Genomic DNA, 12,530 nt, shown 5'->3' with positions numbered 1-12,530 from the left:
CAGCCCATCTCCTTGACCAAAAACAAAACCAGGGGGCACCGGGCCTTCACTGTTTCACTGATCTCAACACATCCACATCTGTTAGTGACCTCCCATCCTTCAAATCATTTCTCAAAAGTCACCTGTTTCGAGATGCTGTTAACATCTTTGAAACCGTTTTCCTTATTTTTTGCTTAAATTAAATTCCTCTTACCAGTTGACGCTCCGAGGAGGAGGCGATGCATAACAAAAAGTAATGGATGGTGTCATGAAATTTGGTAATTTCGTGCAAGCAGCTTCAGTAATGGCTTAGTGAAGACCCAAGGATATATGTCATTGTACTACAGTCTGTGTAAATTTATTTTACGACTGTTAGAGCATCCGTGTTTTATACTTCCCCGTTCAGTGTTTGACTTAAACATACATTCCATACAAAATACAGCACTGAAGCACATTACGAACAAATTCACCTTACGAACGACTGTTCGGAACGTATCTCGTTCGTAAGGTGTGGAGCGTCTGTACTGTGAAAAGTACGTGCAAATATGTCTTCTTCTTCTCACTTGTATTCATGTTGGACTCCAGGCAGAAGCCCATTCCATTGAATGCCGTGTTTTGCAGAAGCAACTGAGCATTACATCAAGTGGGGTCGAGGAACTGTTATGAACACTTGCTGCAAATACTTATTTCCACACACCATCCAGCAAGTCAAGGAGCTGTTTATGAGTTTATGAGTTTTGACAGGAAGCGAACATGATTGCACTCTTCCATGCAGGCAGGCGTATTTTGGAAAGTAACATCAAAAGATGGACACATACAAATGAAAACACAAGATAGAAGGCAGTTTTTTCTAACATGGTGGGAGAAATGGACATAGTTGTGATTTTCTACTAGACTTTGCTTTGATAAACCATGCTACCCAACCACAGCTGTTGGTGTTGGTATAAGAGCACAGCCACGACAACACACCAAAACAGCAAATTGACATAGTTGCCACTAATTTTGTATCGAATACAAGTGTAGCGCCACGAGCGGGCAATTTACACCCATCATCCATTAGCTATCTGTCATAATGCGGAATTATGACTTTTTGTTTTTATCTTGTTGAAATGTATTATTATTATTATTATTATTATATAATTATTAATATATATAATTCTGTATTTGATGACATCATAATTTAGAGCCCACCCTAAACTTTGAAACTCACTGGAACAGCTGTTATACTTTTGCTTGAGGAATGAATAATAAATGTACGAATTCACAAGGGAGGGAAATTGTCAGGATATGTAAGGCTGATTGTAAACCCTAAATGTGATGTCACGAGTATACCGCTCTTTTATCCCTCAAAGCACATCCCAATATGACCTCATTCACCTACCCATGACGCGATATCGAGTTGTGCTGCTTGCATAAAGAAAAGACTCAATTGCAGCAGGGAAAAATAAATCACACCCAGCGGCAGCATTTGAAAGCGCTTTTCATCACTATGTCCAGGTTTAACTGATGATTGGCATCCTCCTCCCTGGCAGGTACTCCCCCCTCCCTCCTGGCTCCTCCATTTGGCACGACTCACTTTGGTGCCTAGCGAGGTTTCCCACCTACTTTTCCTTCCAACATCATCCGCAACGCCCTTCACCCTGGGCTTTGAGTCCTCGCCTGACCTCTTCTCTACACTTCTACTCCTCCATCAACAAGACCTCCCACTTCTCCTTATTCATTCTCTCTGCCACTCTCCTGAAACTTCTTCTGCTTGTCTCTCGCACACTTACTCTCCTCTCATTCCATGTCACTATCACTGGTTCTCTGGACTGACCTTGACCTTCTTTCTTTCTTCACTTCGATTTTTCTCTTCTCTCTTCCTTTCCTCCTATCTCTCCTCCTTTAATTCATCTATCTTCTCTTGTTGCCTCTACTCCTTACTCCCTTCCTGCTGAATCCCCACTAGGCTGTCTCTCACACACACTGCAATATCGTATGTCTCTCATTCTTCTTGTCCTGCTCACCTTTCCTTCTCGTCATCCCCTCCACACTCCCTGGGAAACCTCAGCACCACCTTGTCGCACCAAGTGCATGCCCTCGCCTGATTTTTGTTTCAAGAGTGTTGTGGGGCGGCTACTCCCATTTTCCTCCGTTTTGGCTGGGCAAGCGTTGGGTGTGTCACCTTTCGGTGAGACCCCACCTCTTTCTCTGCCAGCTGATGGGCAGTTACCTCCCCTCGTGCCACTTGAAGGCATCCCACCACGTGAGTGCTATTTATTGGCAGTAGTCTTCTGACCCCTTACCTTCCTCATCCTCTTCAGTCTTAGCAGTCTCTCTGGAGTACATTGCTCTCCGTAGGTTTTTCCTCTCCATATCTGTCATGCTTGATGCCACTGTCTCCTGTGGAGAGGGGATACGGAAAATAGCCATAGTCTCCCCAAAATACAAAAGAAAACAATATTGTTTGCCCATCAGGACAACAACAAGCCATTCTAAAGTTCATGACACAAAAAAATAAATGTTGGTGCATTTGCTCAAATAAGCACCTGTGAAAGTACATCAACAGCACTTCAGAGTAATTAGGGATTAAATTGCTGTGCAAGTAGCTGCTGATTGATTACCGTCTCAAACTCTTGGTCTTGTCTGTGCATCAGCGTCTTCCACTGCTCAAAGAGCTCAGGTTCGGAATTCTGGATGTCCTTCAGTGTACCTTCAGTCTGGATGGTGCCATCTTTCATGGCAATAATCTTAAACACACACACAAATTGCAGGCCTAATTTTATAACTAACTCTGTCAAATCAGTGCAAAAAGACACCCACACACACACAAACTCGATACAAAGGTCTCACCCAGTCTGCATGCAGCAGATACTGCAGTTTGTGTGTGACAAGCACCACGGTCCTCTTTTCCTCTTTCAACAGTTTGAGGATCCCGTCTTGCATGAGATGGTCACTCAAGTGAATGTCTAAGGCAGAGAACGGGTCGTCCTGTAAAAAGACATTTCGGAATGTGACAAATTCAAGGCATTCAAGGCATTGATGCCTCCACGGGTGACATTGAGCAACATTGAGCATTGAGAACTAAGTCGACCACGACAATCAATGTTCAAGGTCCAAAGTTGATTCGTCATTTTAATTTCTTACAGGCAACGTCAACACAAACCTTTTGCATGGAGGGCATATTAAATCTATGACCAGTAGTCACATTTCAATAAGAACTTGAACCTTATCCAGTAAATTTCGCACGCCAATTTCCGATTTCCACGAATAGAAAACTACTTTTACTCAAAAATATTTCTCTGTCATTCAGTTTTGAGTCAGTGGTTAACCCACCAGAAAGACAACATTGGTCTGCTGATACAAGGCTCTGGCCACACTGATACGCTGCTTCTGTCCCCCCGAGAGGATGATGCCCTGCAACAAAGGCAATAAGTTTAATGAAAGATGAGATGATATCAGCTTCACTCACAGGCGGGAACAAATAACACCATTAAATGCATGAGGGTGTACAGGCGCTTGTCTTGGTGTAAGACCGTTTTATGACCTGCATGGCAAAGCACAACATGAGCAAGCATTGATCCAACCCGCTGCGAACGCCACCATAACATCCTAACAGCACAGTAATGATGACAAATGCTGCTGTCGCGCAATTCTACGAGCTCCAGTAAAATGAGCAATGACCAGATGAGGATATAAAAAGCCCCAACCAAAGAGGAATTTAAATGAATTGCGCAGCGCGTTACTCACCCTCTCACCGATTTCTGTCTGGTCTCCCTGTGGAAGGATGTCAATGTCAGGTTGGAGAGAGCAAGCCTCGATGACAGCTTTGTATCTGGTGGACACAAACACAAATAAAACACTGACAAGGAGCAAAATACGGTACAATACCCACAATATCGCCCAGAATGTAACTGTAGCCTTGCTATTTGCTCTATTGTCCAATATAGTTGACAGAGATACATCAATCGTGTATCAGAAACTCAGAAGATCCGACCAAGGTTACTGGTTATCAGAGATTAAAGCATGTGGCCTTTCAAAAATTTCCCAACCAAATCCGATTATGAAAGTTATTTGTTTGCTGAGCAGGCCCAAACACATCTGCTTGTCAATATTAACACAGCCTTGTATCAACAATGAGCACTTAACAATCTTTTAATGGCCTCATGTACTGATTAACGTTGACCTAATCTTTCAAACCGACCACTTAACACTGGCCACATGAGGACTATAACTCTGGGTTGATTCACAACATAACTGCATCAACATGTTTCACTTAGTGCTTCTACTAGTGATGAAATACAATTGGAATAAAACTAATATCCGAGTAGGAGTCCAAGATGGCGCCCGAGTAGGCAGCCGTCAGCAAGTGCTCTCATGAGCCTTGCTTTTTGTTGTTGTTTTTGTATTGTTTTGTGTTTTCTTTTGTCACTTTGTGTTGTTGTGCGTCGTGTGGAATGGATACAGATTGTTTTTCAGCATTTTTGACCACGACATTCGTCAAGGAGGAGACTGTGCTGAGCGGTTGCGCCTTTTTCGGCAGCATGAATGTGGCGTCACATGTGTGTATGATTTTGAAGTGCGCCTTTCAACCCTTTCATGTCTTTCAATTCCTTGATCTCCTTGATGTGCGTCTCACCCTGACGCATAGCACACGCTTGAAAATGGTATAAAAGGAGCTGTCGAGGGACAGAGAGATTGGGCGAACCACGGGGCAGAATCATCTCAGACTCATCTCGGACTCACAGCTTCAAAGAGACACAGCTCGCAGAGACCTGCTCAGCATCGCACGGAGTCTCACAGCACGACTTGCTCGACTCCACACCGCAATCAAGCTCTGCGCATCACCTGCCTGGGAGATCTGACAACGAATCTACTTACAAATAAAGAGAACCATCAAACTCTTTATTGGCGAGCTAGCCAGGAGGATTTTTTCCCTCCGCCTCAGCCCAATCAACTCTCCAAATGGAAAGAACCAGTATTCCCAGCCGCCCGTGATCCCGGCATCTTCACAGCAAGACCCCTCGAGCCGAGCTCCCGATGGGCCGCCACCACCAGTGGGCGTCCCGACCCCACCGTAAAACCAGCCGCACCCTGATGGCCAACATCGTTCAATTCGCCTGGCGACTCTGCAACTAGCTGCATCGTATATGTCCACGATCGCACATCGTCGCTTATGCTTATGTCCACGATCGGACATCGTATATGTCCACGATCGGACATCGCTTATGACCACGATCGGACTTCGGGAAGACGCTTCATGGCCGACACGGCCTCCGACGTCAGCGTGCAGAGTGCCAGGGCAGCGCGATCAACGCCACCGTCGCCGATGACCGGCCTGTCCGTGCCCGGCAGCATGACCAACCCCACGCTCCTTCATCCTCACAATCCCTCATCGATTCTCCGACTTGACCGATCCCAGCCGAACAACTCACGGTGAGAAGACCTTCCGGCATCGACTCGACGGCCGCGAGGAAAGTCTCCATCGATCGACTCAAACTGGCAATCGTAGAGCACTCTTTGCTGTGCTCCCGTACAACGACTTCAGGCACCACGAAACTTCCTCGGCAACCACCCCACCGACGCCTGCCATGCCCGGTGGCCGTCATCTTGCCTGGCCTCACCATGTCGCAGAATGACTTTTGTTTTGATTTCTTTTTCCTTCATCGTTTTCACCGACTTCGGATCCAGGAGGGGAGCCCTGTGGCGTCACACGTGTGTATGATTTTGAAGTGCGCCTTTCAACCCTTTCATGTCTTTCAATTCCTTGATCTCCTTGATGTGTGTCTCCCCCTGACGCATAGCACACGCTTGAAAATGGTATAAAAGGAGCTGTCGCGGGACAGAGAGATTGGGCAAACCACGGGGCAGAATCATCTCAGACTCATCTCGCACTCACAGCTTCAAAGAGACACAGCTCGCAGAGACCTGCTCAGCATCGCACAGAGTCTCACAGCACGACTTGCTCGACTCCACACCGCAATCAAGCTCTGCGCATCACCTGCCTGGGAGATCTGACAACGAACCTACTTACAAATAAAGAGAACCATCAAACTCTTTATGAATATGCCAGTACTGTTTTTGAATGGGAGGGATGTCGGTGCCATTCGACTGTCATCGCTGGACACCACAGGGGCCATTGTGCATTTTTGCGCCTGTAATGGGCAGCATCTTCACAACCCCGCTTTGTTCAGCGGAAGGTCGGTGCTGTTGGACAGTCTGCGGCTGGATGGATACATGGCTTGAGGAGCCCATGATAAGAAGGAGCGCCGATGCGTATGTGGAACTGTCGCGGCTTGGAATTGAAGCGGATTTATGTGGGACAGGAGATGTCGAATCTCTTCGTCAATGGATGCTACAGCTGCGTGTTCGCTTTCAACATTTAGCTTGTAGTCGACGTGCACAATCCACCATGATGTCCCTGATCCACTGGTGAAGAGACGCTTTGATCCTCTCCTCTTTCATGTGGTACAGAAAGTGCTTCAGAATGAATGACTCTCTGTGTCTTTGTGTTGTCATGTTATTTGTTATTTAGGTTTTTTTGTTCTTTTGACTTCAAGATGGCGCCGCGAGAGTGGCTGCCTTTCCAGCAGCTCATGTATTTTGTTTTTCTACTTTCATTCCTTTCATAACTTTGCTGCTGTGAAATGTAAATTTCTCCACTGCGAGACTAATAAAGGCAAATCCAATCCAATACAATACAATATTTTGAGTGGTGCCAGATGTGGATCAACATCGCTAATTCGTTTAAACTAAACAGTAGTTGGATTGTAATTTGAACGTATTTACGTTTTATGTTGAGAATGTCGTGGAAATAAACATGGAGTTGCCTATCCTGCAAAGCTGTCAATTTTTGGCTATAGGAGGTAGCTTGCGCTGGACATGGAAATGGGATCATCGTCATTTTCATTTCCGGCTTCGACCCCCCGTGCATCTGAAATTTTGGTTTAAAAAAGTTTAATTTTGCATTGGATAAAAAAAATATTTTGCAATCCTTCAAGATATTTTAAGACCCACAATTGTCGGGTGTTTGATGCTCCTGGTCGGCGGGGTGTTAGAACATGACAAAAAAAACTCCTCCATATTACTTTTCTGTGTGCATTCTTCTGAACATGATTTTAATGTATTTGATCAATGAGCAGGCAGACAAATTTGGCACCGCGAGGATGGGTGGTGTGGAGGTGGTGTTACTTCACTCATAACCATGACATCAATGTCAGTCAATCCCTCTGGAGACAAAAAAATCAACTAAACGTATTATAATCATCATTTTAAAAATCACTTTAATACCATCCCGTCAATATTGCAACGATGTTGTGCAGGAGCAGCTGAAAGGAGGCATGTATTCTCACATTTTGGGTTGTTTAGCCCATGTCTCTGTGTTCACAAATGCAGAGTTGATTGGAACAATAGGACAAGTAAAAATGAGATTAAGATTAAGAGTACATTTTATGCCTGGAAAGGAGAGCCATGACTAAAGCACAAAAGCTCTACGACCCCAATCTCTACACTCCCCCACTCCACACACACGTACACACAAACACACACACGCACACACACACAAAGACACATTCATTTTTCCAGTTTACCTGGTTTTGATCATTGGCATCTCAAATGTGATGTTCTCTACGACAGTTGCATTCAACAGCCAGGGCTTCTGGGAAGCGTAGGACACTGCACACCTCTTCCTACCAAAAATGTCAAATGCAACACAAGACTGGGGGTCAAAACTAGAAAGATTATCATCCATGGAAACTGCTTGGCAAATTACGCATGAACAGCATTCATTTCCATTAAAAGGTCACCCAGTGATCATTAAGGACTAAGATGTGTTTGTCACGTCAATGTGCAACTCAGAGTCAAGGCAGTCTGCACAAAAAAGGAGAGTAAATCTATGATCATTAGTTTTGAGATCACCACGAAAATGGCTGTTTGACTGCACTGATAATGATAATGGGTCACCACGGAGACCGCCTTCAAAATGACATAGTGTGTTTCAAGAGCTCACCTAATATCACCATCACCAGCTGTGTCTTTATCTGTGGGACTGCAGGGAATATATCGAACAGATACATTTACCAAAAGACATATAAGGATTATTTTTCATATTTTATAATACATCACCCCTGTACTGATAAATAAAAAGCACTTCTTTATTCATGCTTTCATATCTATAGTTCTTTCAATGATACGCCTAAAAAATGACCGAATGAGAACTGTCTGCACCTCAAAAACCCATGACAAAATACACCAAGATATATCTACAATACACAAACCCACTTTGGATTAATCTGTATGATTAAAATGCTATAGAACAGTTCAGTTTGAATACTCAGCCAGACTCTGTTTTTGCAAATGGGTAAAAATCGGGTTTCATTGCCACCTCAAAATGAATAAGAGATTCACACCACCTGTTACTTTTATCTTTGTAAAATATTTAAGCGCACAATCAGATTCCTCAAATAAATTTGGTAAAAATGAAGACATTACTGAACAGCAACAAAACACTTATACATACAGTATGCATGCATATACAACTACTGGAAATATAAAATGCAGTTTTTAAATGGTCGTTTTAATTATTAAACACTAGTCAAAGCTACATAGCTCTACCTATACTTTGCAGTGGTGAATGATATTGTAGGCAACTCATCCTTGCAGAATTGCTTTAACTTAGCAACACTGAAGCAGTTATGAGGATCGTCTGCTTTTTTTATGTCATGCTACAGCATTTCAACCGGAATCAAGTGTGGACTTTGACTAAACCACTGCAAAACCTTGATGAGAACATTAGTGTCATTATTTCTGCAGCAGGTGGCAGGCTGAGCAAACGTCCTAGTTGCACACATGCCGCCAATCTGGTTGTCGGAGAATTGTATGCATTGCTGCTGATCTCAAGACCTTTTTTTCTGGACATCTTGCTCTCGCCGCATTTATTCTTGTTCCTTTGTTTGTAAGTGTTAGTTTTTTTCATCTTTGCTCTAAGCTTACGAGAATTGGTTTCTTTGCTTTTGCTTTTGTTTGTCTTGGTTTAATTTTCTTCCTTGTTGTTTGCGCGAGCGCTTTCGGTTATTGTTCGATTTTCCGTTTGACGGTCCTTATTTGATGAGGGCTTTATTTTTCTAATTTGTCAGTCTGTTTTTGTATTAAGTATTTTTGTTTTGAAGGTTTTGTCTCTAACTATTCTGGGAGCCAAAAATCTTATTAGCTTCTGTCAAAGTGTGCCAATTAGTTGAGAACTTCAAACTGTACACGGCTGAGCTGCAATAAATGCTCAGGTGTGCATACCACTATGCTGTGTGATGTATTTATTCATTTATTTATTCATGTATTTATTTATTTGTTTGTTGGTTTGTTTGTTTGTTTATTTTATAAAGAACATTTTCAGATTGCAGTACTTGTTAGTGCGGATGATGAACCCTTATGCAAAGGGTTATGGATGCCTCAAACCCTTTTTTTCAAAATTGCAATTAAGTGGGAAAAAAAGTTTTGGACGTATTTACATACACACCTTTCATCACCCTCTGACTCCAGATTGGGTAGGCTGCAGATAAAATCAGAGGCAATGTTATTGTTACAGATGACAGAAAACAGTCGGAGGTCACGATAGGGTAATTTACACAAACTCATTCAGAGGGCATGAGAAATGCTTGGTGGGTTGTCTACGGCTTTGCACTGTCTCAATTAAGCCTGCGTGTATTTTTAGAGCGCACTAATTGCCACTTGGTCAAAGAAGCTGACGACTTATAACCGAGCACTGCCGAGAGTGTGTGCTGACTTATGACAACTGGGAAATGGCAGTCACTACACCTATGAGGAAGTTAAATGTTGCTGCATGTGTGTGTGAGAGTGTGCGCGTGTGTGTGCATTAGCCTGTGTACGTGTGTGTTTGACAATGCAGGTATCTTTGTATATGGACATTGCCCAAAAAGAACGAGGTCATCCTTGGGAAACTGTAGAGTTGGCTATGCCGCAGGTTGAACTTTTGACATCATGCAGTTAATTATCACAGCAGCTATAGTTGAAAGTTACAGCCTTGCCCTGACTGTCTTTTTAAAGACTATTGACTGCATGCCAAGATCATCACGCACTTCAATGAATAAGATAATCTTGACACACTCAGCTCACTTTTCCAAAGTTGAGGTGAGTGATATTGAAATATGTGGAGTTGGCAAGGAATTTTGGTAGTGTCAGGTGGTGTGAGCTTTTTGTATGTAAGTAAGCCAGTAAGTAAATACACACACACACACACACGTGCACACACGCGCACGCACACACACACACACACACACACACACACACACACACACACACACACACACACACACACGCAAAAACCACACTAACTGCCTCACATCAATCTAGATACAAGTATATATGCAGGTGCATATATGCTTTTATCTAAATTGTATAGTTTATAATTTTGCATCATGTACAGTTTTTTTTCTGAAACATTTTTGTGCAGTTGTACTGTTCAGTCTCTTGAAATATTTTGTGCATGCAATACATTGTTTTTGTTCGACCCCCAACACCTTTCAATGCTGCTGTAGATTGCAAATTTCCCCCTTGTGGGACGCTTAAAGGCTTTCTTATTCTTATTCTATCTCTTCCACCAGACGAGCAGTTCTAAATGACCTGTATGAATAGCTCAGGAGTATATATAGCTGCATCTGATGAATGAGTCTGGCAACAGGCATGACAGGACACGGAACTGATATGGCTGGTGGGACTGACGATGCTTTACTCTGAATGTTACAGTATTTCGATCAAGTAGGGGACACTGTTGACAAATAGACTGTGCCATATGTGACATATGAGTGACATATTACCATACTGTTTATTCAAGCTAACGAAGGCAGATAGATCTAGAATGTTAATTAATGGTTGTTTTCTTGTCACAAGCGATCTATCACACATGAGGAAATGTTCTCACAGAAGCACAATTGTCAAGCAATCTTGGAAATGCCATGTCTGGTAGGGGAAGCTGAAGCTTATCAGAAATTATTTCGAGCGAGAGGCAGGGACATTCTGGACTTGTAGTCAGCCAATAACAAGGAATACATAAACAGGCTTTTATAGACACATTTACATCCAGGGGCAATTTAGAGTCTTTACTTGGAGCGTGGGAGGAAGCTATACTACCTGGAGAACAAGTACCTGCTATACACTGAGTCAAGACTCAAATCCATGACCTCTTAGCTGTGACTGAGGCGTGTTACCCACCACCCATCATGCCAGTGTAACAATAATAATAATAATAATAATAATAATAATAATAATAATAATAATAATAATAAAAATTGAATTGGCAAACGAGTATTTTGAAGACCTTGAAAAGTTGAGTATTACAATGAATACCAAAGGATCCTGTAACCTGTAACTGACCTGTTCCAGGTGATTGTTCCTGATACTCGCTGCATCTCGCCCAGTGCTGCCAACAAGAGGGAGGATTTCCCACAACCCACTTGGCCAACAATCATGGTCAGCTTTCCTGAAATGGACAGTAGCAAAGAGAGGCAATCAATTATAGGAGAGAAAAGTTACGAGCAGTCAAAGCTCATCGCCTGAGGCATACCAAAGGGAACCACGATGTCCACATCGGCAAGGGTTGGTGGTCCGTCCGTCCACGTGAAATATCCGCTGCATATCTGACAAAAGCAACACACATACAATGAAGTACGAGATTTCTTTCTGTGAAGGACATTTGAGTCCCATGTCAATTGAAAGCACTTTATAAAAGGCATCAAAAATATCATTACAAGTCCAGAATTCACAGTAAATGAATGTGAAAGCAAATATAGTATTAAAGATAGACTGAAACTGAAAATACCACATAAAAATGCAAACGATTTGATAATACACTAAAATAAAAATTGTGATCTTATATTGGACCTACCGGTACTGAAATGCATCAGGTCATCGAAAGTTCTTGAGCCAAAGCATCAGTGAATCAAAAATTGGAGCAAATCCGGGCTTTTCTTGGAGTTTATTCCAGATATGGTGGATCAAATTAAGGTCTAGCAAAGACTTTATGGTAGAAGGGTGTATTTAGGATGATAGAATGGGTGAAATCCATGCTAGAATGCTCTGAATATTTTGTGTTGAACAAATATCAAAATAAATAAATGAAAAAACACTTGAGGGAGATCAACAGACTGGAGTCTATAGTTGTATTAAGTTGATCCTGTCTACTTGATATCTAATTTACAACAGATTCTTTTCTTCGCGAAACATGTCAGGTAATTGAACACCTAAAAAAACACTGTCTGTAAGAAAATAATCTGTTGTAAATTAGACTGGAGTCTACCCTATTTGACAACGGATATCGGAGGCTGTTTTTATGATGGATATTCCAAATTGCAGTCAGAGAAGTTATGCTTCAATTTTAAATGCAGTTGTTCAAGAAAAAAAACCTCTCCAAATATAGTAGACTGGATGTCATGAATGATAAATACCAATCTGCTGTAACATAATTGAAAGCTCCTCTGTCGCGATCCATTATAAACATTATGAACACAAGCGAGATTAAATGATCGGGCCGATCAATACAAGCTGCAGAGAGGGCAAGAAAT

At 42.5% G+C, this 12,530-nt stretch overlaps 1 protein-coding gene across 9 annotated transcripts in view; it reads right to left on the bottom strand.

Moving 5' to 3' along the window:
- abcc8 (ATP binding cassette subfamily C member 8) overlaps positions 1-12,530 on the bottom strand; it is a 64,899-nt gene that overhangs the window by 14,746 nt on the left and 37,623 nt on the right. For all 9 annotated transcript variants that reach the window (XM_088997254.1, XM_088997250.1, XM_088997251.1 and 6 more), the window contains 10 exons: positions 11,534-11,606; positions 11,344-11,449; positions 9,470-9,502; positions 7,967-8,005; positions 7,548-7,646; positions 3,709-3,793; positions 3,295-3,375; positions 2,812-2,949; positions 2,583-2,708; positions 2,265-2,361 (listed from right to left, as the gene is read on the bottom strand). In XM_088997254.1, the coding sequence (XP_088853380.1) occupies positions 2,265-2,361; positions 2,583-2,708; positions 2,812-2,949; positions 3,295-3,375; positions 3,709-3,793; positions 7,548-7,646; positions 7,967-8,005; positions 9,470-9,502; positions 11,344-11,449; positions 11,534-11,606 (877 nt within the window). The remainder of the gene's footprint in view (positions 1-2,264; positions 2,362-2,582; positions 2,709-2,811; positions 2,950-3,294; positions 3,376-3,708; positions 3,794-7,547; positions 7,647-7,966; positions 8,006-9,469; positions 9,503-11,343; positions 11,450-11,533; positions 11,607-12,530) is intronic.

This window comes from Hippocampus bargibanti, linkage group LG05 (assembly GCF_051943395.1).
Source record: "Hippocampus bargibanti isolate YZ-2025 linkage group LG05, ASM5194339v1, whole genome shotgun sequence".
NCBI lineage: Eukaryota > Metazoa > Chordata > Actinopteri > Syngnathiformes > Syngnathidae > Hippocampus > Hippocampus bargibanti.
Note: the sequence above shows the minus strand (reverse complement) of the source record. Positions and strands in the feature narration are given on the sequence as shown.